This window comes from Corticium candelabrum, chromosome 4 (genome assembly GCF_963422355.1).
Source record: "Corticium candelabrum chromosome 4, ooCorCand1.1, whole genome shotgun sequence".
Lineage (NCBI taxonomy): Eukaryota > Metazoa > Porifera > Homoscleromorpha > Homosclerophorida > Plakinidae > Corticium > Corticium candelabrum.
In genome coordinates this window covers 37,929-61,002 of record NC_085088.1, presented here as the reverse complement: position 1 = coordinate 61,002, position 23,074 = coordinate 37,929, and the positions used below count along the sequence as shown (strand labels likewise).

At 39.8% G+C, this 23,074-nt stretch overlaps 3 protein-coding genes across 9 annotated transcripts; 1 reads left to right on the top strand and 2 right to left on the bottom strand.

Annotated features, from left to right (window-relative positions):
* Positions 1-231: 231 nt before the first annotated feature.
* On the bottom strand, positions 232-9,926 carry LOC134179117 (deubiquitinase OTUD6B-like). Of its 5 annotated transcripts, XR_009969790.1 has the most exons (12): positions 9,846-9,926; positions 9,328-9,560; positions 9,109-9,249; positions 8,308-8,327; positions 8,206-8,251; positions 8,022-8,133; positions 7,886-7,947; positions 7,808-7,834; positions 7,672-7,737; positions 7,563-7,610; positions 3,077-3,445; positions 232-407 (listed from the first exon to the last, which is right to left on the bottom strand). XR_009969790.1 is itself a non-coding variant. In XM_062646015.1 (10 exons), the coding sequence occupies exons 1-9, from the start codon at positions 9,904-9,906 to the stop codon at positions 7,590-7,592; spliced, it is 840 nt and encodes a 279-aa protein (XP_062501999.1). In that variant the 5' UTR covers positions 9,907-9,926; the 3' UTR covers positions 232-407; positions 7,551-7,589. The 5 variants fall into 5 exon arrangements, 3 of the variants coding, with proteins under 3 accessions (XP_062501999.1, XP_062501998.1, XP_062501997.1); XR_009969789.1 differs by having other exon boundaries at positions 7,808-7,947; XM_062646015.1 differs by lacking the exon at positions 3,077-3,445 and having other exon boundaries at positions 7,551-7,610; positions 7,808-7,947.
* LOC134179120 (gamma-aminobutyric acid receptor-associated protein-like 2) lies at positions 9,899-11,240 on the top strand. Its single transcript, XM_062646017.1, has 3 exons — positions 9,899-10,043; positions 10,144-10,199; positions 10,859-11,240. The coding sequence occupies exons 1-3, from the start codon at positions 10,010-10,012 to the stop codon at positions 11,120-11,122; spliced, it is 354 nt and encodes a 117-aa protein (XP_062502001.1). The 5' UTR covers positions 9,899-10,009; the 3' UTR covers positions 11,123-11,240.
* On the bottom strand, positions 11,163-23,063 carry LOC134179116 (tRNA-specific adenosine deaminase 1-like). 3 transcript variants are annotated; one of them, XM_062646010.1, is made up of 9 exons: positions 22,863-23,063; positions 20,910-20,981; positions 14,735-14,789; positions 14,026-14,147; positions 13,894-13,963; positions 13,307-13,818; positions 11,538-11,637; positions 11,370-11,444; positions 11,163-11,302 (listed from the first exon to the last, which is right to left on the bottom strand). In XM_062646010.1, the coding sequence occupies exons 1-9, from the start codon at positions 23,053-23,055 to the stop codon at positions 11,170-11,172; spliced, it is 1,332 nt and encodes a 443-aa protein (XP_062501994.1). In that variant the 5' UTR covers positions 23,056-23,063; the 3' UTR covers positions 11,163-11,169. The 3 variants fall into 3 exon arrangements, with proteins under 3 accessions (XP_062501994.1, XP_062501995.1, XP_062501996.1); XM_062646011.1 differs by having other exon boundaries at positions 14,038-14,147; XM_062646012.1 differs by lacking the exon at positions 20,910-20,981.
* Between the last annotated feature and the right edge of the window lie 11 nt (positions 23,064-23,074).

Below are 23,074 nucleotides of genomic sequence, written 5' to 3'. Positions count from 1 at the left end.
TTTGGACGGTTTCATATCATGGACTATTGGTAGTTATCTTCTGGCTGTACATGTTGTTGGGTATTTCCAGAGCCCTATATGTATATACGTATACGTTTATACATACAGGGGAGTGGCTGGAACGCCTTTTCCTCCCACCAGAAATAGCAGAGAAAAAGAGGACCGAGGAGGAAATAGTCTGACTAGGTGAGACGTACTATAAATCTTGCTGACATAGAGCTGTGACAAAGCTATAGTACCTATCATTTGACATATCTGACAACACTAGTCTACTCTATTCTGCACCTAACTTACTGCTATAAAACATAATTGCATAAAAACTGTCAGTCTGGGTTCACTTCTGTTCCACACCTGCAGCAACCACAGAATTATAGTGTTCTCCTAGTCCATAGTCATGGTGATGATAACTAAACATAAACACACATATACAATTTCAAACAAAATGGCTTGAAAATATTTGTGATTGCTACTGTAGCGAAATGACTGGTGTTATGAACAATCCTCTAACATCACTATCAAAGCATGATGTAGAAACCATAACACAAGTTCCAAGCCAGACGCTCAAGCTCTATTCATCAAGACAACTATCCATTATGTGCCAAGGCCATGCGCAGGTTGTCTCAAAATTGCAACTATTTCCATCATCACACCTGTATCTCAACCAATGTACTGTGTACATAAACGTTGTCACTGCAACTTTGTTCATGTCAAACAGATCAGACTTTCAACATATTTCTATTTAATATTATCTTTTTTTTGATTTTCTATTTTCTATTGCACAAATGTCACAGAGTTCTCTAAAAACAAAATAGAGAAACATTTACAAGTAATTACTGTACACAAACTAATTAGCTAACCTAAACACACACACACACACACACACACACACACACACACACACACACACACACACACACACACACAAACAAACAAACAAACAGGATGGATAAGGAGCTGCTGTTCATTACGGTTACGCCCCCAGCTGGATGACTGGGTTCCTGTGCACTACACAGGAGCACCGACTGCAACGCCAACTGTGGTGTGGGCACCCGAAGTTCCACCGGGACCCCAGTGGCTGACACACACACACACACACACACACACACACACACACACACACACACACACACACACACACACACACACACATTGGAGCCACCCATGTTGCTTTGTTAACATGATAGCAGTGTTCTGAGTATACTCAAAATCAATGGCAATTTGCAGTACAAAAAATTAACAACCACAGAAATGCTCATGTCTAGTTAGATCTCCTTGTCGACGAAAGCTTCTCCCACAAGTAGATAGATAGATAGATAGATAGATAGATAACCGTCAGATTCTTTCAAGAGACTACAGTCTTGCAACCTGCTTCGATTTACTAAATCAAATGACGAATGCTTGAGAGCCCTGGCAACTATAAAGATTTCAAGAGAGACTGAGTTGTCATCAACCAGATTTAGGGCCGGCAGTTTCTTGGCAACTCTTGATACTTCGCCTGGGTGCCTGCAATCAAAAATAAAGAACATCAAAAAGACGATTACGGAATCATCAAATAATCGTCATTTGTCACATCTGACCTCCCTGTCTGTACAAGGTCAAGCGGCTCGATTCAAGGACGTGGAAGCTGAGCAATTTGCCTTGTCCCTAAAATCTCTACCCGATGACTTGTTCAAATGGGCAATAAATGGGCTCCAGGACACCCTCCCATCAGCAACCAACTTACAGTTGTGGAAGAAAATTTCGTGCAATCAATGTCCTCTCTGTCACCAACCCCAATCGCTGTGCCACGTGCTAAATGCATGTCCCAGTCTACTTGATCGAGGTTTATACAAACAGAGACACGACAATACGCTGAGACTATTTGTGGACTTTCTAAAACGTCATCTTAGTCAACAGTTTTCCATAGTAGCCGACCTACCAGAATCAGTATACAATTTTCCTGTCGATATAACCTGTACCTGCCTTCGTCCAGACATTGTTGTTTGGAATGCCGTCCTCAAAAAGGCCTGGATGCTTGAGCTGTCGGTCCCATTCGAAACAGTCGTGGAAGAAACGAAGGCCCGGAAAGAACGCCGCTATGCCCAACTTGTCAAAGATGCTAACCATCAGTATAAGACGGAGCTTTTGCATCTCTTGGTTGGGTCGAGAGGATTGATTTTTCCTGAAACTCGACGAGCAGTCTGCATGTTGTGCAAGCCTCTTCAACGCGACTTGGACGATCTGTTTCAAGCTGTCATTCATTCCACCCTGAAAGACTCTTTTCGATGCTGGTTGGCAAGAAGAGACAACATCTCTTAACTTAAAAGTGTTTTTTTTTTGTTGTTGTAATTTCTGCTTTTAATCATTTGTGATGTATAGTCTTCGACTGGACCTCTACATAGTACTCCAGAACTCTACTTCTGTTATAGTGCTACCAGTCCTGTAGACGCTTATTGTACTGTATCGTTCGGTATATTACAATAAAGGACCTTCCATAGATAGATAAATAGATAGACAGATATATTTATACAGGTAGCCCTATCAGCCTAAGGCTGGTCTTCCTAGGGGGCCTGTCATAACAGAATATACAGTATATATACATTTATAAAAGTTCAGAATATACTAGAGTTCAAGATCTAAAGTACAGACTTCTAAAGATAGATAAAGATGGTGCATGACAGAGGGCAGAAGACAAATTATTCCATAATTGGGCGCCTCTGTAAGAAAAATTCTTTTTCAAACATTCACTTTGCGGTCTTGGTATGTAACAATTGTCCTGGTGTCTGTGACTTCTAACTCCCACTTCTCTATTTGATTTTAGGATGGTTAGTAGTGAAGAAGGTGCAAGTTTTTTCATGATTTTGAAAGCCACTTTACTAGCTTGAAAGTCTCGTCTTTCTTGTAGACGTCTCCAATGCAAGTCCTCAAGTAGAGGTGTGATTGGGGAGCCAAACTTGGCGTCAAAAATCAATCTCACAGAGTAATTGAAAACTTTATCTATCTTTGTTTTTAGGTTTGCTGAGGCAGTATCCCATACCACACTGCAATATTCCAGAAGTACACATTGAAAAACTACTTGATTACGACTGGTTATTACCTGGACATTCATTTCTCTGTTTGGCCTCTGACACTCCATACCTTCACAACAAACCTTGAACCAGTCTCCCCTGTTTTGGCACAACTCATACCACCTATCTCCACACCAATAGTTTCCATATTCAATTTAGTAACATCTCTCCACTTTTTCTTCATTCCATGACATAGTCTCTTTTCCTCAACTCTCCAAATAGCATTCTCTTCGGCAGTCTCCCTTCATCCATACGACACACGTGTCCCAGCCATTTGAGTTGCTGTTCCCTAATGAGGTCAGATATGGTTTCCTGCATGCCAAATATTGACGCTAAATGCCTGGTTGATTGATATTCTTTCCTTCCACTGCTGGTATCTTGTCACGCCTAAGATAGTTCTAACACAACGATTATGAAATGAGTCCAAGCACTCTATTTGTGGGGCCTTCAGTGTCCATGCAGGTCTCTGCCTCATATGACAGGACTGACAACACTACTGTTCGACAGACTTGTTGTTTTGTTGCACACACACACACACACACACACACACACACACACACACACACACACACACACACGCACGCATGCACACACACACACACAGAACCTGGAATTCCACCAATACCCACTATGTGCTTCGACATCACAGAAGTTTCCGTCAGTAAGTGTGGCCATTTGCTTGTGACAGGTCAATACTAAATGATACCAGGTCTTGTTGTATGGTATCAACACACCTGTTCTTTGGACCCTGCTAAGGGCATTTCACATTATGTAACTTGCTTCTCAGCAACAACTTTTGTGGATGAGAGACGTTCCTCCGTTCTAAGTGACCAAGCCACTGTAATCTTTGATGTTGAATTTGACGTTCAATTGGTTCTTCCTTGGCAGATTTCAAGTTGATGGTATTTCTTATCATGTTCAGTCTTGTCACACAAAAGATAGATATAATACAGTGCATATGAAAAGTGGTCAGTCTTCAAATATCTACTAGAGTGATTGCCCAAGTCTCACAACCATATAATAAAACTGGCATCACTAGTAATCTAAAGACTCGCAATTTGTGTTCTTGCTAAATACCCGATTTGTGAAAACTCTATGTTTCCAAGAACAAAATGTCCTGCTAGCTTTCTGAATACATACGTTCAACAACCTCTGTGTGACATCTCCAGACTTAGTCACAATGCTGCCCAGATAGCAAAATTCAGAAACATTCTCCAGAACATGACCAGCTATCAAGACGTTTACTTCTTCAGCGCCGATGCTCAAGATTTTAGTTTTTCAGTGTTGATCCTCATACCCCATTTCATACAAGCATCATGGAAAGCATTCACCATCTGTTGCAACTCACTATTTGACATACCTGTTAGAGCTAAATCATCAGCATACATGGGAGCTTTGATCTTATGTGTCCCTTCAGGTTTTACTTGATAGTTCATGAATAGGCCACCATCTGTTCTGTAAGCAATCTCAATGCCACCACCCATAACTTTGTCCAGAGTCTAACGCATAACTCTGTCCATAAACATATCGAACAAGATTGGAGACAACAACACACCTTTGAAGGACACCTGTGGTTACCTCAAACCTTGATGACATTTTCCCCCTGTCTCATACAACACAACCTGTACCATTGTGCAGGTCAACAATCAATCTAACCCTTTATCTTCTATACCAGAATATTTGAGAATGTTAGTGAGAGCGTGTCTTGGTACAGAGTCAAATGCTTTTGAGAGATCAACAAAACAAATATGTAAGTTGGATCGGTGCTCTACAGCCTTCTCAATGACTTGTCGCAGTACCCAAATCTGATCAATGGTTTCCCTCTGAGGTCGAAAACCACATTGCTGTTCCAAAAGAGAAGGTTCTATCACTGGTCTTAGCCATCCTAACAAAACATTGGCTAGAATTTTCCCAGGAATGCTGAGTAATGATATCCCATGATAGTTATCACATACCAGATGGTCATTCTGTTGAATAATGGAATCAGAACCACATCTTTCCATTCTTGAGGAACTTTACCAGTCTTCCAGATCAATTGAATAATCTCAATTAGCCAGTCAACAAGTTCAGGTGGTCCAGCTCTGAGAAACTCTGCCACTACTCTGTCCTGACCAGTCACCTTACCATTCTTCAACTTCCAATGGCATCTATAATTTCTTCATTATTGAGTGGAGTGCCAGGAACCGAACAAGGAGAAACACATTCAACAATGACTCAAAGTGGCGTTGCCAACGAGCTAACTGATCTTCAGTTGTCAACAAATTTGTAACGGTGTTAATCTAAGATCACATCAGGGGGCTGCACCGACACCTTATCAAACTTCCTGAGTTTCCTAAAGAACTCGCCATTCATGTGTTGTTTATAATCACTTCCTAAATTCACATTTCCTGATTTAGCCCTTCCTGTTTGTCTTAGTTTTCTAACAGCATTTTTTACCATTCTTTGCAATGCAGTATATTTAGCACGTAATTCTTGTTTATCCTTAGAACGCATCTGGCGGATGTGAGCGGCATGCTTCTTATCAATCAAATTCAAAGTTTGCTCAGAAATGCAGTTGTTCTTTGCCCTTCTTGGTGCTACAAGATGTTCTCTTGCTGAATCCGTAACTGCTTTGCAAACTTCAGACCATCTGGTCGACAGTCACTAGATCTTTGTAAAAATTTGGCAACTATACTAGCCCTGTATTCACCTAAGGTTTTGGGGTCTCCCCAGACATCTCTCTTTACTATTCACTTGCTTAATTACCTTTGACTTTTGCAGTTTCAATACCAGCTTGCTGACGACTAACTTGTGATCACTTTCAAAATAAAGGGACTTGTTTTACTCTGCAGTCATAAACCATAGACCTCATACAAATGTTTGAACAAAACGAAACCTTTCACACTTGGCAGCAACTGACCATTGCGAGGATACCAGGTGGCAGTATGGATGTGTTTGTGCTGAAAGAGTGTTTGTAACTACCAACTCATAAGCATCAGCAAAGTCCAGCAGTCTCATTCCACTGGTTGTTTTAGGTAACACAAAGGCTCCTGTTAATGGAGATCACTTCTGCCCTATCTTAGCATTGAAATCCCCCAAACAATCACCAAAGATCCAGTCTGCATTGCCAAGTCTAGCTATAATATTGGTGTAGTAATCTTTCATTTCACCCTCACTTTGTTCAGTTGATGCAAAGCCAACTACAACACTTACCACACTTCTATCTGTCATAAGATCCATCTGCATAACCTTACGTGAGATTGGGTCAAAACACTTCACTGATTTCGTGACATTACGTTGCATAATCAAACCAACACCTCTTCCAGCAATGTCATCCATTTCAGAAAACTACAGATTGTAACCAGACTGGTCGTCCAACTCCATACAGCCGCAACCAGGCAGGTGAGTTTCAGTAATAGCACGTAAAGGAATTCGAGCTGCTAACTCTTGGGCAAGAAGATTAGGTCGAGCTACATCTCGTAATGTCCTAACATTCATAAACCAATCCTTAACATTTGGTTTCTCTTCCAGAACTTGTTTGTGACATTCTTCCGTTTTATGACAAAATCAAGAGATATGAACTACATTTACTGAATGCTGCTGAGATGACGAAGTTGGCATGCAGTTTTTCATGGCGATATTTAGAGTTGTGAAATCATCTCAGGTAGTTTCTCATAGAGTTGGATTATCACTCACTTTGATAACCAGCTACTGGACATTGTACAGGTTGACCATCAGTTGACATTATTATAAGATGTGCTGACTTCCGACTAGTTGTTGAGTTGCCATGATCAGTGGGAGGTTTCATGACAACCCCTTCCCTTGCTCACAACTCCTTGATCCCGGAGTTGCCTCAGATCTTCGGAGTCCAGTCCTATTCCTGGTGTCAGTGTCCACACGAAGGGGAATGTGCTCTGTTCTGCGAGTAGTAGCATATACACAGTCACTAAGATGACCAGCTTGCTGGGCTAGCACATCCTAGCCTCACGCCATCCTCAGCTTGCCAAGGCTCAAGTTAGCACGTATTTCCTCCCCGGCCAGGGAACGACCGGAAATACAAGGTCCCATGGGGTACCCTCTTGGAGGGTTCAGTGAGAGAACTTTCACCACACACACACACACACACACACACACACACACACACACACACACACTAGTGTTGGAAGTCTCATTGACCAATATCCATTCTTTCACTAAACTACTAACAGAACAAAATGTTTTTCAGAACTAACTCTTATTAACTTATCTTTATTCTGGATGTATCTCCATTAATTCCTAAAACTCATATCTTAATTCTCAACCTAATCTCCAAATAAATAACATGACACCTTTTCCAGCTCCATATTGACAATGATTATTATCTCAACATTCAATCTGTAATCACTACTAATTGGGTACAGTACTTAAAGACAAGAGCCATAAAAACAACCGCTGATCCATTTGATAAGTTACCTAACCATTGTGATAATACATGCCATGATCAATGTATACTATAGCATAAACAAGCAAAACAAATGCCCTTACAAGCATCATTACATGCTCTGTGTAGCTGCTCTGCAAAATCTAGCTTTCTTTCTTTTTAGTCTATAAAATCAATGGCAAGTGGATGAGAGCATGGAGCAAAATCATACCTTAGCTTTAGCACATTGCCATTGTGGTGCTCCCCAAACTTCAGAATTGGTCCACTTGACTGGTACACTTCAATAGGGCACTACAGTAGCCACAAAAAGCATAGGTACATTTCACATTGCAAACAATATTATGTCATTTGATTATCTCACTTGCAGGACTGAAGAGAGAGCTTCGATCTGAAGCAGAAATACCAAGTGACAAAAATTTGGAAACAAAAAGCACATTACTTCCAAATTTCCTCCCCATGCCTTGCTAGTTGCAATTTCATCACAATAGTTGGCAAATTCATCTGGCAACATATTTCACTGTCATCACTGACATCAATCATAGAATTGACTACCAACTAATATAAATAATTCTCACCAGTTGAAAACTCTTCTCCACTGTCTGCATGAACTAGAAAAGGCATAAAATGATCTCTGTGTAACTGAATGTAGTTAGAAGCAAGTCTTCGAAGTTCTGACCCACTGTGTATCTGCAACCCGCAAGCAATATATGATACAATTAACCTACAAAGAGGCCTCAGCAAAAGAAACACAATTTCTACCTGTCGCTTTGTTAACTTCAGCTGATCAGCAACTGCATTATACAGACTAAAATTGAAGTAACAAAGCAAATACAATAAACAAAAAACTGTAAAGCATCATACCAGTCACCATCAGGAGGGATCTACAGACAGCAAAATGAAACATCAAAAATATCACCATTTGCAAAAACCAGAATTGTAAAAAGAGCAAAGTTTGTTAATGACCTAAACTGAAATTTGAAAGTGTTACTCAAATCATCAATTCATTAGACAAAGGTAGCAACAGTAACCACTATAATTTATATTTATCACGTGTGCATGTTGAACACATCTGTCAAATACTTTGTTGATTTGCTTTTAGTATTTGATATGTATACTTTACAAATATACAACGGGGCACATTTCTTTTGCCTCTTCTGTCCTCTTGTGTTTGTGCTTCCCCCTTTCTTCTGAATAGTCACGAGACCTCTTTTGGCTCTTCTGGCTGAAAGACAGAAGAGGCAGAAAAGAAGAGATCTCGTGACTTGTGAAACATGTGTATTAAAAAGACGTGTAACAATGGAAGGCTTCCTTTGCTTTGGAAAAACCAAGTGATCCTCCACCAATAGCATATTGACTTTTTGGCTGCTGCTAACACGTGTTCGCCCCCTTTGAGGCACCAGAAATGAAGGCATGCAACAGTTGCAGAGATCACCTCTTCAAGTAGAAGTTTGATTTCTCCTAGTGAAAGTGGTATCTTGCTAACTAATTAGGACAACTAGACTACGTTTGGGCACTGCAAACTAGCAATGCCTATGATCAACCTCTTTTGACTCCAGAAGAGCAGAAGAGGCAAATTAGGGAATGTGCCCCTGATCAACAAACTGATTAGAGGCAATTAAACCACCACTTGATCTAATTAACTTAGTTTTTGCACAGGCTGACCTCTTGAACAGTGAGTTTATCCACTTGCAATAACCCAATGAGAACGTCCCATTCTTTCCTGCGTAACGAATTTTGTGCCAATTCATCCTCTTCAACCGCAATTCTTATTGCAGTTTCCCGGCGAGCTTCATCTTTCTTGTCCTACAATGACATTTACCAGAAACTGTTTAACGCTAGAATTACAAGTAGCAGCTCTAATTAACTTAATATAAGACTGACTCTTCTCCTTTGAGCTCTAGTTTGCCTCGTCAGTGATAGCGTGTGCTCTACTGCCATTTCTTCTTTCCTGTTTTCATCTAGCATCTCACTAACGTTAGCTGATTGCCATTCTTCAATGTCCTTTCTGTGTCGGGCTTTAATATCTTCTTCCAGTCTCTGGGTTTCTTCTGAAACTCGTTTCTTTCCTTTCTTGTCACCTTTAGACACTCCATGCTTCATTGCCTGTATCCGAGCTGCACAGCAACGAAATGTTATAGTCTAGGTCTATAATTGTAGGCTAGATGTCCGCTCCCAACTAAGTTTAAACTCGTTGTAAGTGGCATTCCGCCCACAATTTAGCTGAATCAATTTGTTTGAAGCGTCTACAACGAGGGAAAGCAAGCAGCTCGCGGGAAAGAAGCTCTCTATCCGAGGATTTACTCTGACGATAGGCCAACGACCTCTCACGGCCCGGCCAGTGTCCTATAAGTGCTATAAGTCACTGGTGCGACACCGTAATTGAGGAGCAAGTAACAAACCTCTCAATTCTTTCATTTCATCTCTATGCTTCTGCACCAGCTGATCCATTTTCTTGAGCATGCGCAGTAAGTGACCAAAGTGACATCACCAAGTCAGCAATTGTCGCTGCGCTAGGTTTTTTTGCTTCTGCATCTTTTGACGCTTGTTGACGCAGCCTAGGACAATGAAATGGAAGTTTAAAGAGGAGCACAGCTTTGGTGAGCGATGTCGCTTTGCGTTGTTTGCGTTAGCGTGTGCCTGTGACGGTACCCCTCTCTCCATGCTGTATGCAATAGACCATGTTGTTTATTTACACAGAAAGCAGGATTCAAGAATCAACGAAAATTCGTTGCAAGTATCCCGACAGAATTCCTGTAAGTGCTACGTAACTTTCCGTAAATGCATGCACGTGCTGTAATTTGTTCTTAACTTAATTAGTAAGTAACTAAGAAATTCTAGTGATAGGAACCTTTTATAGGAAGTTATGGCTAATATTGTATAGTTGTATAGTTACATGATGGTATGTCCACTGAGTCAGTGATGATGGTTAAATGCATGTCTCTTGCATCAATCATCTGCCAGTATAAATAGGTAGTTATATACCGTATTTCTAATAAGCCAGTATAAATAGGTAGTTATATACCGTATTTCTCGAATAGAAGGACACATCAGTCTAAGGTTTCCTGGGTTGCCAGAGTGTTGTTCTATTAAAGCACGTCCTACCATTTAAGCATGTTGTACTTTTATGTTTCAACTACCTGCATGTGGACATCAGCAACATTTCTGTATCTGTGGTGTCGTTTCTATGAAGTTCTAGTAAATTATCATTAATTTTACTTCTGCAGATGACTGCGTTACATGCACAAATGGTGTCAATCTGTTTAAGCATGTTATATTGTTCTGTGTTTCAAAGGGCATTTAGAGTGTCGTTTGTTCTATTTGAGCATGTGTACAATTTAAGAATGTTGTTCTATTGGAGAAATATGGTATGTATGTAATATGTATGAGTTTGTATATGTAATGTTTTTATTAGGTTGTTGTGGAGAAGCAACCTCGTTCCAACATCCAAGACATCGACAAGCGCAAGTTCCTAGTTCCTGCAGACCTAACAGTGGCGCAGTTCATGTACATCATCAGGAAACGTATTCAACTTCCCCCTGAGAAAGCAATGTTTTTGTTTGTCAATAAAGTGCTGCCTACCACATCGTCGACCATGGGCAGCATTTACGATGAGCACAAAGACACGGATGGTTTTTTGTACATTGCATATAGTGGGGAGAATACATTTGGTTTGTGACTGCTCTGGTCGTACATGATAAACTGTATTGGTGTCTAGTCTGCTAGTCAGCTAAAACCTTCATACTCTGTAGGATTTATTATCCATGATTGAAATACAGTCAGCAGCTGTTGTCGGACATGGTTGTATGATGTGTTGCATTTTTTGATCTCCCTGTAAGTTGCTGCTTTCATCATTATTCTAAGTATAGCATAAACTGTATTTGCAGTGTGTAGAACCATTAAGTAAGAGGGCCTGTGCTACTCACTGTTTTGTTGGATGATTGAATTTGACAAGCACTTCCTTGAACTTCTTGAACAATTCTGCTTTACATATTGAACACCTGCATGAGTTTGCACAGAAAACCACATCAATAGCTACATATCTAGTATAGCAGATAAATATCATTATACTTCTTGAACTGTCTGTTTGTTACCTGCTTTTGATGGATTCTCTGGTTTTTAGTGTTGTTCCTTGCTTTTGTCCATTCACTGAAACTTCATGACCACCACTGTCTGTGTTACACCAAATGATAGCTACAGAAATAAACACAACTTTACAGGTAGTGCAAGAAATGAAAGCGGTGAAAGAGTGGACATGAGAATGCTGTTATTCCAAGACAGACAGACAACAAAGTCATCTAAGTAAGGGACAACAGACAGATACAGTCAAACAGACAGACAGCACTCGTACATTGTGCATCTCTATCAATTAATTGGTCAATGTCTATGAGATGGTGAGGTCTCGGAAGTTGTATGTCATGAACTCCCAACACTCTCCAAAATGAAGTCTTATATTTCAGCTCTTACTTTGCAGCCTCTAGAGATATTGCATCTCTGATTAGTAGTAGCCCTACAGCTTTTACCACAACTAAATTAATTAAGCAAGCTGAAAGTTAGTCAAAACTTTTACAACATCAGTGTAGACAACAGAGTTTGCTAAATTATTGTCACTTAGTGTGATTACTTTTTTCAACGTCCAATGAGGAGCTCTGCCCAATGCAGATTTCTGATGATACTGTAATTAAGAATTAGGCACTTGATGCAACTTCAATAAATTTAGGTTTCACACTCAACTCTTGCAGCTAGCAATGAGTACTCGGCACCTCATGTACGATTTCTTTGTCCAGTTGTCTTCTAGGGTAAGTCATTCGTGATATTGTTCGGTATAACATTTTTATAAACGTGGTTGGTTGCCTAGTTTGGTGTCAAGAGTGGCTGAGTCAATAGTTTCAGCTGACTCTCTCGTTCATTGTTATATACCTACTCTACAAATGAGAGAGAGAGAGAGAGAGAAGACATCATTACTCTAATACTGCTGTACCAATTATGAACAGGGCTAGTCTCGCCTAGGCAGACCCTTCCCGCCTACATACTTCAATGCTTTCTGATCAAGTGGAAAGAGTATCTCGAACCCTTCTATCCCCCTTGTAGGGATAGATAGGGATGTAGGCAGGAAGGGTCTGGCTACGCGAGACTAGAATAGGGCATAATTTGTTGCATTTAGCTATACATCTAACCTAATTATACTTAAATTGACATTCTCTTGCTCAAACTATTTGCTTCCAATGAACATGGTGTAGCTACCAAACAGAAAAGAAGACTCTCAGGTAGTAGTTATAACAGTACCATGAAATCAGTACACTGTACGTGTGTACACATTCAGGAGATGAGCTGAGGGGAGCCCTAGTACTTAATTAATTAAGCTGCTGCAGAGCAATCCTATGATAATAATGGATGCCTAAATAATTTGGATGCATTCATTGACTACTACATTGTACTAGTAGAATTGATTAAAACGACATCAATTCTGAACTGTAAAACACGAAGAACAGGGGAAACCACACTCAATTCTTTAGTCATTATAATTAGCCACCAAAATTTTAATAGTGTACGTATCTATCTATGATGACTGCCCTTGATAATTTTTGCTAGTGCATTAGTAAAAGTTGTCATTGTATTGTTACGTATGGCTCAGCTTTCATAATATAATATATGGTCTCTTAATTGTGTTGTAAGTGCCACTGTGGTGAAGAAGAAGTAGCTTACAGCTATTACTATCTTAGAATAAACACAAAGAGATGACAGACAGACAGACAGACAGACAGATAAAAGTAAATGAATTTGTACAGTTTGCTCTCACATAACCAAACATTAATGACCACAGATGCCAAATGACAAACAATTGCAGGCATCCAGGTCTCACCTGTATTGCATGGCACAATTTTGTTTTCACAATGACTGTTTGATAAACCAGTATCTTTGCTGTCATTAAATGTCACAGTAGAGTGAAAAAGCATTGGCTTATGGCAAACAAATGGCTCCAAGAGATCAGAAACTGTGGCCACTCTTGTCACTATGGCTCTCTCTAAAGCTGACAAATCACAAGGACCAGCCCCAACAGTCACTGATTCTAAGTACACTGGATGAGACAAAAGGTGGCTGAGCAATGCCCCTTGAATCCCCAGTATGTTCCAACGTGCCATTTTGTCACTACATGACATGCTCAAAGTCTGTTCTCCTCGTCCCGGTTTTGATCTCAGACTGCCAGTCACATGGTAACGCACACCAGCTCCATGTGGGTCACTGACTTCTCCAGGAACACACTTGGCACCAGTTCGATAAATGTCACTGTCATCATCCAACTTCGGACATTTTGCTGAAACAGTAGTGGCGGATGATAAATTTCGACAACTAAATAGTTCCATAGCGGCCTCACTGCAGGGTGAAATATTAACGAATCAATTCTAAAAGATAAGCATGTGTAGGCATGCATTTGTAGAATTAAAGCACCTTTGTTGTTCTTTGCCTTTGCTGTTATGATCTAAAGCGCCTGTTTTATTGAATATAGCTGCATCTCCACCTAGCCACAACAAATCAGGCTGGAGAATTACAACATGATTATAAATGCATATTTAGACAAACATGGAGGCTGACTTGTAAAAAAATGAAATGAAATGGCTGGTTTCAATTTCAACTTTCCACAACCATAAATGAAAACAGACTCCTTCCCATCGAAACATTGTTCTATTTCGTTGTAGAGGTATCTATATGCATACAAATGTCAAATTTTATTAATTAAGTCAACTTCTAAGCAAACACCAGTCGCACTTTGTAGTCTGATTTCCCTAACCTGGCAGGTAAACCATTCATTGAAAGAAGAAAAACTGAATTCTTTCTCTTTTGTGAAAGTGAAAGGATGGCCCAACAAGATTTAAAAATACTTCTGTAAAAATGTCAAGGAGATGTTTGATCTCCTCACATAGACATGTTCTCAAACATCTGTTTCACAGATATTATGCACTGAAAACTCTGATAATATCAAAAGGATAATATCGAAAGGACAATATATTTCTCTCTCTCTCTTGGTTTACCTTCTTCATACAAAACTTTCAAACACATTTTATCACATTTCACAAATTTGTTCTGATCCCAAATGACCACGACAACACCCCTGTACACCCACAACACTGAATGTGCTGAAAGTTGATGTAGTATTCAATTGTTTTCACTGCTGAACTCCGGTGCTTCAAAATAAAAATAAAACTAATACTAGCAGTAACAAGAAATGCTCTCTTTATACAAGTAGACATGAAATAAAATTTCAAACTACCAAGCCTAAAAACACACTTACCTTATAAATGCACGACGAGCAATCACTTCAGCATGGCTATCATTAAGAACACTTCCTGTAACATAATTTCTTTTGTATAACTGCAGTGCACTTGTGTTTAAACCTTCTACTGTTTTTCTCTTTGACTGACAAGCAATACCATTTACTTCAGCAAACTTCACATGCGATTAGTATAGAAGCAGCAAGCAAATATAGTTAACTACAATTAGTGCCAAAGTATAAAATTAGATAGTGTGCCACAATGCTGAGTTTTTGATTCAACCAATTATAAAATGAATACTTTCAAACAACACCATACATAACAAAATTATAAAACATATCTAATAGATGCAGTGTTTTCACTAATGAAACCTGTGACTCAAAAAGCAATTGCTGCAAGAAATTCTCAAACAAGGAATGCTGATTAGATAAAATATTATAGGTTAGCAAAAAAGAGTAAAAACGTAGTAAGCAATGATGTTTTCTATGCTTTTCAGAGTAAAAGCTGGGCTGAAATAAAAAAATGGTAACAAAATATTAGTGTATCCTCTGCGCTATAAAAGAGAGGAAGCACATGATTTCTTGTGTTGTGCAACTGTTCTGGCCAATGATCAAGCAATGTTAATTCAACAGTCTTGCAAATGAAGTTTCACCTACTTGCAATACATGTGCAGCAGATGCATTCAATACTAGTAAATCTACTGTAAATCAGCTGTACAAGTCAATGAGGTTCAGCTAACCCTAACCCTAAAACCCTATTACACACATCCAAACCGGTTCTTCAGAATTCCATAATCTGAATGTAGTTGGGCAATGACAAACACCGTCTTGGCTGAGCCACAGTGCTACCCATTCCAAACTTTCTGTGCATAAGGAGACCAAATAAAGTAATAAATTGTGTTGATGCTTGCCTTACAAGTCGATGCAGGCGGGAATTCAAACCAAATATGTGGCCTTATATACAGCAAATTAAAGTGGCATTCCGTACTGAACTACTGTAGTGATTAACACTGTGGGTATTCCATATTCATTTAGCCCCATTTCTGCTAAATTTCAGCATTGGTTTTCTGTAATGATGACAAAATGTGATAGCAAGTTGATAACAACATTTGTGTGTTAACATTTCCTGTTGTAATAACGTTATCTTGTAAATAAATTTGCTGGTGGCAAAAAATCTGCCCAAAATACTCAGATGTCTCACAACATATTACTGGTAACAATGGTTCAAATTGATGATTTCTGCTACCATCTTTCAGCTGACATTAACACTAGGACACATCTAGCGCAGTTCCCTTGTGGGTCAACAAACAAAACAACGTTAACACCAACACAAAACACACAAGACCTATAGCAACAGAACAGTTATGTTAAATATTCTTTGAAGAAAGTATAATGCCAAACAAAACGGTTTATGTCAGTCAGTGATCTTAGCCATGTGCATTTTTCTTTCAGTAACAGTCAGCCCAGACATTTACAAACTGCTAACAGAGTCTACGTCTCTCTTCATGAAGAGAATCTGTTGTCCCCGTACTTTCACTACGCATTCCTCAAACCATTCTGACATTCTCTCTCTAGTTGATTCACTTTGTGCCATTGCCAATCTTCGTCTGCTGTATTTCCGATAAGTGGTATTAATCAGTTTATGACTGGCACTTTACTAATGTCCCATAGCTGACTTCCGTATGCATGCAAGTGCGGGGAATAAATGGACATCAATAATCTTAGACCACACTTTGTCTGAAGTCCAGTATCCATCCAATCTAGATATGATAGGATTAACAGCTCCATAATTTTTCTGAATTGTTTTGTTTTTAAGTACATGCATATAGTCAAATCTTGGCCCGATGTGTGCACGTGTAACTCAAAACCCAAATGATGTATTGATGAATGACATTTCAACTCACTATCTCCAAGTTTGAATACAGACTGACCAAAATAGAGGTATCTTTCTTCCTAACAAATACAATTGCAAAGCTTTTCTTGATGTTGAGGCTTAATTGGTGGTCCTGGATGAATGAAGAGTGAATATCCAGCATACTCTGTAATCCTGAAACGGTTGGCGATAATAAAGTTATGGCGTCTGCATAACCAGACATCCTACATAAAGAACGTGAAGGTGAGCTCCTTCTCCAGACTTTCCAATGAAACTATGGGTGCGTTTCCACTAGTGCCTAAACCAGTTTATCAAGTGGTTTAAGCTAAACTGGTCTAAAGATTGACCTGTTCCACCTGCGCTAAACCAGTTGTATTCTAAACCTAAACGAATTTATTAAACCCGTTTTATAGTAGGTTTAGCAAAGTGGTTTAAGTTTAACTGTCACGTGACAGTAGCATGCTTGTTTAGATAGCTACTGACAACCCCATTTTGATGATATTGACTATTTTGCTGGGATAGGATTGCCTTAAAAGATGTAAGGGTTGTTTAACTAAAGGAAAGAAATCAGCAGCTACGGAGAAAGAGAAGATGGTGTCCTTGGTCACTGTCATGCAAATTCCTACTACTAGATACTGAATCAGTGACAACCAACAGGTGCTCTGACTCGGCGATAAGGCAGACCAATTCTTCAAAAATAAGACGTTCCTAGATGGTTTATTTTGCACATCCTGGATGTACAAGTTCCTAGAGGAAACAGTCGCTTTCTTGAATTGGTTTACTTTCTAAATGTGTTTAATAAGCTAAATTAGTTTAAGGTGCAGCTAGTGGAAACACGGCCCATGAGATCGTTTAGGTACACATTATTAAATAGAATTTGTGACAAAACACTGCCTTAATTGTCTCAACCATTCCTGCTTCCAAATGGTTCCAAAAAGCTATTCCTCCATCTTATTCTAAGACTTTGATTTGCATACCATAAATATAGCAGTCTCACAAATAGCTTGGGCAACCTCAATCTAACAATTTATGAAACAATATATAATATGCCATTGTTGTATGCTTTGGACAGATCCAATACATTAGAATACATTGCCTGATTTCCATTATAGAGAGTAATTCACGGAACCTTCAAGAACAAAGGAACAGTCCGATTCAACAACTATGTCATCTTTTGAAACTAAATTGTTGATCTCTGAATTCCAGAACACCCTGACACCTATCTAAAAGAATACAGGGTTCTCCCCAAGATTTCAGGAAAGCATAGCGCTAGCCCCTCCCTAAGACCACGCCCATCCAATGACGTCACGACAAAGTCCCAATTGCAATACTAATCTATTATCAATATATTAGACTTGCCGCTGAAAATTGTCTATATTAGTTGTTTATAGGCTGTCAGCTATCAGTAAGCCATTAGTTGGAAGAGTACGGACATTATAATTAAATTATGCTGACTCTGTTACAATATTGTAATGCATCTGTTCCTTTTGGAAGCCCACTCCAGACATGCAGCGTTAAAGTCAAAGTCTTCTAAACAGGGACCTTCAATAGAGATAAACAGCAGCTGCACTGTGATTTTGTTGCTCAGACGGTTACTCAGAGGTGTCTTTATCCTATTCAGTGCAGAAAAGCCCCTCACAGTCAGCAGTGGAAGCAGGGATTCACTGGGCAATGGCTGCAAGGTACAAATGTTTGGAAACACTGACGAAAGGTTCTCTTTCTTCACAATTGTAGTCATCACTTCTTGTGCCCCATGGTTCGGTATGGCAAAGAATCAGGTGAGAATGCGGCACAGCATGATCTGAATAAATTCCACCCTTTTTGTAGCTTTTCTTTGTCTACGATGGTAGGTAAATAGTTATCAGCTAGGGTATCCAGGTGATCATTACCGAAGTCATCATATAGTACCTCTGGCCAGCTCCTGACGTCAAAAATACTGAAGACCTGCAGTAGATCGATGTCAGGAAAACGTCTCTTAATATGACAGATTAAAGCATCCAGGAATGGGTCATATATACCTGCTTTGAAGGTATCAACCATTGCAATGGAAATGTCAAAGGCATCGAGATCTTCTTCCACTACTCTCTGAAGTGAACAGTAATGTTGCCCAAGGGTGGTCTTCATTTTGTCCAAAGTAGCTATTACACCAATAACAAGAGGCTTCACTAGACTGTAGTCAAGATCTTTCCTTTGGAAAGCACGTGATAAAGAAGCCAGTGGTGGCAGTACATCAGAGAGCATGAGAAGCGTCCCAACAAATCTGTGTGACTTCAAAAACGTGGCCAGTCCTAGAGCTTGAGCATCACGGCACTCTGAAGCCTCTCGTTCCAAGCTGGTAATAACTGCAGGCAGGCATCGACGAAGGTTACCAACAGCACGGTCATGAGACAACCACCTAACGTCTTTTGCCTGTGTCAGTTTCATTTGAGGTTCATCTAGCACATCTTGCAGTTCCTTTAGTCCCGCAGTACAAACAGCAGAATTCTCATAAAATCGATACAGCTGATTCAGGATAGCTTTGAACTTCTTCACATAAGGTATTTCATTGGCAGCTTGACCAGCTGCTAGCGCCAGCCTATGGGCAATACAGTGGTTGGCAAAAACCCAGGGTCATCTACCTTTCAATAGCGCAGCAACACCACCACGAGCCCCAGTCATCACTGCCGCTCCGTCACTCCCAAAAGCCACAAGTTTGTGGTAAATATCAAGTCGCTCTCTGCCACAAAGCTGCCTAAGTACCCCTACAATAGTCTTGGCACTCCCATCGAGAACTTCTGACATGCCAATAAATGCTGTTTGGATCTTTCGGTCTTAATCAAAATAGCGTGTGTAGATAATGACTTCCTTGATAACTGCAATGTCTGTTGTTTCATCACACATCAAAGCAAAATACTGCCCTCAGCAGATCAAAACATTTTCTACTGATAGTGCTACCCAATAACATGACTGCTTCCTGCACAAAACGTTCAGACGTGTAGTGAGCGTTACTGCCAAGTGGAGATCATTCAGATACGTGGCACCCAGAGATTTGGCAAGTTCAAGCAGTGGCACGTACTTAGTGGTGTGGGTATGTCTTGTTTACATAGCCAATTAATACAAACACTTCATGGCCCCAACCATAGCTTTCTTTTCCGCACTTTCTACAGCTGCAACGCTTCCTGTATTCCTCCATCTTCTCTAGACATGCAGAGACTAGCTTCCAGCATCTTAGATGCGTTATGGCACTCTCACGTTTCATGTCGTTTTAGAGTATACTTGGTCACCGTTGTACAGGAGAGGTCTACCCATATTGCCCTTCCAACAACCGACGACTTAGGATGACGACAATGTTTTCTGCACAGTTGGCATATCATGCCTTGGTAGGTGGGCGTCTCGATGAGCTGCACCCATGGGAACTCCATGCTGGTTCAAAGCCAGATAACCTGTGATGAGAATGAGGTGCAGTACAGGCTGGGTCACTGTTCTCTTGGAATGTATCTCTGCTTTTGCCTTCGAGAGTTCCATGCTATTCTAATTGACCGCCAATTCCGGCTCTAGAACATGCTGTAAAATATGCTCGTATATCTGCTGACATAATGTGTGACTGCTACTGCTAGATCGATGAGTGCCGGTGCCACTTGAAAACTACAACAGAATACGAACTCTGGAAGTGAAAACAAAACACGTTACTGTGGAAGAAATGCGGCAGCGACTTTGAAGTAGCACAGCCATTGGAATCTGACTGGAACTATTTTTGCAAAGTGGTCAATCAACGGTCCTATTCAGTATCGGCTTTCTTCAAGCCGCCTACTTAGTAGGTAGGTTATAAACGTGCAAATTACATCATTAAGATTACGTTTCCTTCACAAGCACTTGCTATCCGGTATCTGGAGCATATCTAGAAAATCTCAAGTCAGTAATCTCTGAGAGTGAAGTAGAAATTCAAGAGTAGCGCAGCGCTACGCTCAAACGCCCTGGGGAGAACCCTGGAATACGTTCCAGCACCTTGAAAACCACTGACAAAATGGCAATACCAAGATAGTTGTCCTCACTTGTGACACTCAGACAAATAGATTTTCGTATTTCAAAACCCTGAAGTTATTAAATTTCATTCACATATCCAGATTCACATCAGTACAAATATGATCCTCATTGCCTCCTAGCTGTTTCTCATAACACACAATCCAGAAATTACTAGAAAGTCTGACTCTAAAAGTAAAGCATACCCAGTGACATGTATCAATTTACGACAGTCACATTACAATGTTTTGAATACTTTTAGTAAGTTGGTCAACAACAACAAACACAAACAAAATAACACTTGCACTTTAGTCATATATGTACCTGTCTTGCTCATTTTAGTAATGCCCAAGCATTTTGTGCCTGTGCCCAGTGCAACGACACAGCAACTGCATTCTAAAAACCAAACAATACACATTTTACTTACATAACATCTCAATAAATTGTCTACACATAAACTTAGAACGTAGTAGAACACAATGCATACCAGGTAAACTCCATAAATCTAAAAACATAAACAATACAAATGTAGATAAACTGATTTAATCCCCAGGTGTACCTGATGGGCTTTAGTATATATAGTACCTAACCCATCTTCACACAGACACACACAAACACACACACACACACACACACACACACACACACACACAGACAGACAGACAGACAGACACAGACAGACACAGACACAGACACAGACACAGACACAGACACAGACACAGACACACACACACACACACACACACACACACACACACACACACACACACACACACACACACACACTTTCCTTCTTTCTATTGCACTCAGTTATGTGCTAACATCTCCTGAACAATGATGACATAAATAAATAAACTATTAGGTTGTCCGATTAATGTTGATGTATGCACTTGCATGTGAGCAGCAAGTCCAGTCTTTGTGCGGCATGTTCTGCTACACAAGAAACATCTCAGCAATGTTGCATATTTACTGGAATGTCACTGTGAGCTTGATGAGTGTGAATTTGCTCATGAGCAATTAGTCCAATTCATGAATTACATCCTCGTTTGCAAGTACTGCATATTTAGTAACTTGTGATGGAGTCTGTAAAAATTTTATGACGCAATTGACATTTCATTTCAATTTCCTTCACTCTCTCTGTTTCAAAACTTCTCAATCCAGACATACTTTGTCTTTCCACGTAAAACGATTAGCAGCTATAACTTTCCAATTTGTTTGGGAAATGTTGACGTTTTGCAATGATCTTGGATCATGCCTTTAATTTATACCTAAGTTTAGGGCCATGACCTTGTCTTGGTGCATGCAACAGTTGACCAAAGAGCAGTGGTTTTGGCAGTGTAGATCAACCTCCGGACTTGTTGACTGCAACATGGGAGTCTGAGCTGGATATAGCTATAAATACCTTCTTGAAGACTACAAACCTAAGGCCACATAAAAAAACTCAATTATTATTAGATTCTCACCTGCACCAATATTAGTTTGGTCTCCTTACGCATGCATGTGGGAGGTCCGAAATTTTGAGGCTGGCATGTGTTCATCAATTCATGTGCAATAATTATACTTGCAACGTGGCTGAGCAAGCAGAGACATGCAATGTTTGTCATCGTTCAATACATATTTGACTGTCAAATTCTAAATAACTGGTTTGGATGCATTGTTCCTGAACAACTGAGCCTTGTTGACTAGCTTGTACAGCCGATATGCCTTCATATTTCGGACAGCTATATATCTCTGCTGCAGTGCTTGATGAATTTGCAACCGCAATGATACACTGCTCACTAGCTTAATGGATACTAAATGGGACAGTAGGAGGATGAGAATGAAATCGATTAATTAAGGTTATGTGGCCTAACAATTACTACTGATGTTGACTGCACGTGCACAATTACTGCACATTACATCAATTTTTTATATGCAACGTGTACTTGTTCCACCGAAAACTCTCTAGTCTTTGGGATGTGTCCTGCACAATTATAATTTCATAGATGATTCAATGCATCTACACATTTGTTAGTGTGGCAGCAAAATGAAGATTATGAACAATTAAAGCTTCATTAATTAATTGACAACAATATGTAAACACAATTTTAAGACTATCAGCCGGCCGCACTTACTGATAATTTTGTTAATATATTTGCATCAGATATTTGCATAAAGCTTTATCATAGCTATAGCTAGTACCTAGACACCTGCAGACTACAATAAACTACAGCAAATACTTATGACAGCAACAACTAAAACAAGTAATGTCTAAGTATATAACGTTAATTAACTTACCTTGCAAAAATCGATTTGGCCACGGAGTCGACAAAGAAGGTGAAACTGCAGCAGATCTAAACGACTTTTCTACTTGCACTATTCCTGCTAAAGTTGTCCATTCCTTTCCTCTGTGTGGTTTCCCTTTACGTGCCAAACTGTTGTATTTCTCAATACATTTTCTAGCGACTACATCACCAAGTGTTTCGTCCATTTTCTACCTTATACGGGCC

Bases quoted from the DNA above. Each gene is read 5' to 3' on its own strand.
- LOC134179116 (XM_062646010.1), bottom strand. From the start codon at position 23,055: ATGGACGAAACACTTGGTGATGTAGTCGCTAGAAAATGTATTGAGAAA. The intron at 14,790-20,909 runs GTACATATATGA...ATTATGTTACAG, and splicing joins TACTAAAATGAGCAAGACAG to GAAGTGTTCTTAATGATAGC. The intron at 13,819-13,893 runs GTGCTTTAATTC...TTCACCCTGCAG, and splicing joins AAAGGCAAAGAACAACAAAG to TGAGGCCGCTATGGAACTAT.
- LOC134179117 (XM_062646013.1), bottom strand. From the start codon at position 9,906: ATGCTCAAGAAAATGGATCAGCTGGTGCAGAAGCATAGAGATGAAATG. The intron at 9,561-9,845 runs GTTTGTTACTTG...GTTGCTGTGCAG, and splicing joins TGAAATGAAAGAATTGAGAG to CTCGGATACAGGCAATGAAG. The intron at 9,250-9,327 runs GTCAGTCTTATA...ATGTCATTGTAG, and splicing joins CTAGAGCTCAAAGGAGAAGA to GACAAGAAAGATGAAGCTCG.
- LOC134179120 (XM_062646017.1), top strand. From the start codon at position 10,010: ATGAAATGGAAGTTTAAAGAGGAGCACAGCTTTG. The intron at 10,044-10,143 runs GTGAGCGATGTC...TTATTTACACAG, and splicing joins TAAAGAGGAGCACAGCTTTG to AAAGCAGGATTCAAGAATCA. The intron at 10,200-10,858 runs GTAAGTGCTACG...TGTTTTTATTAG, and splicing joins AGTATCCCGACAGAATTCCT to GTTGTTGTGGAGAAGCAACC.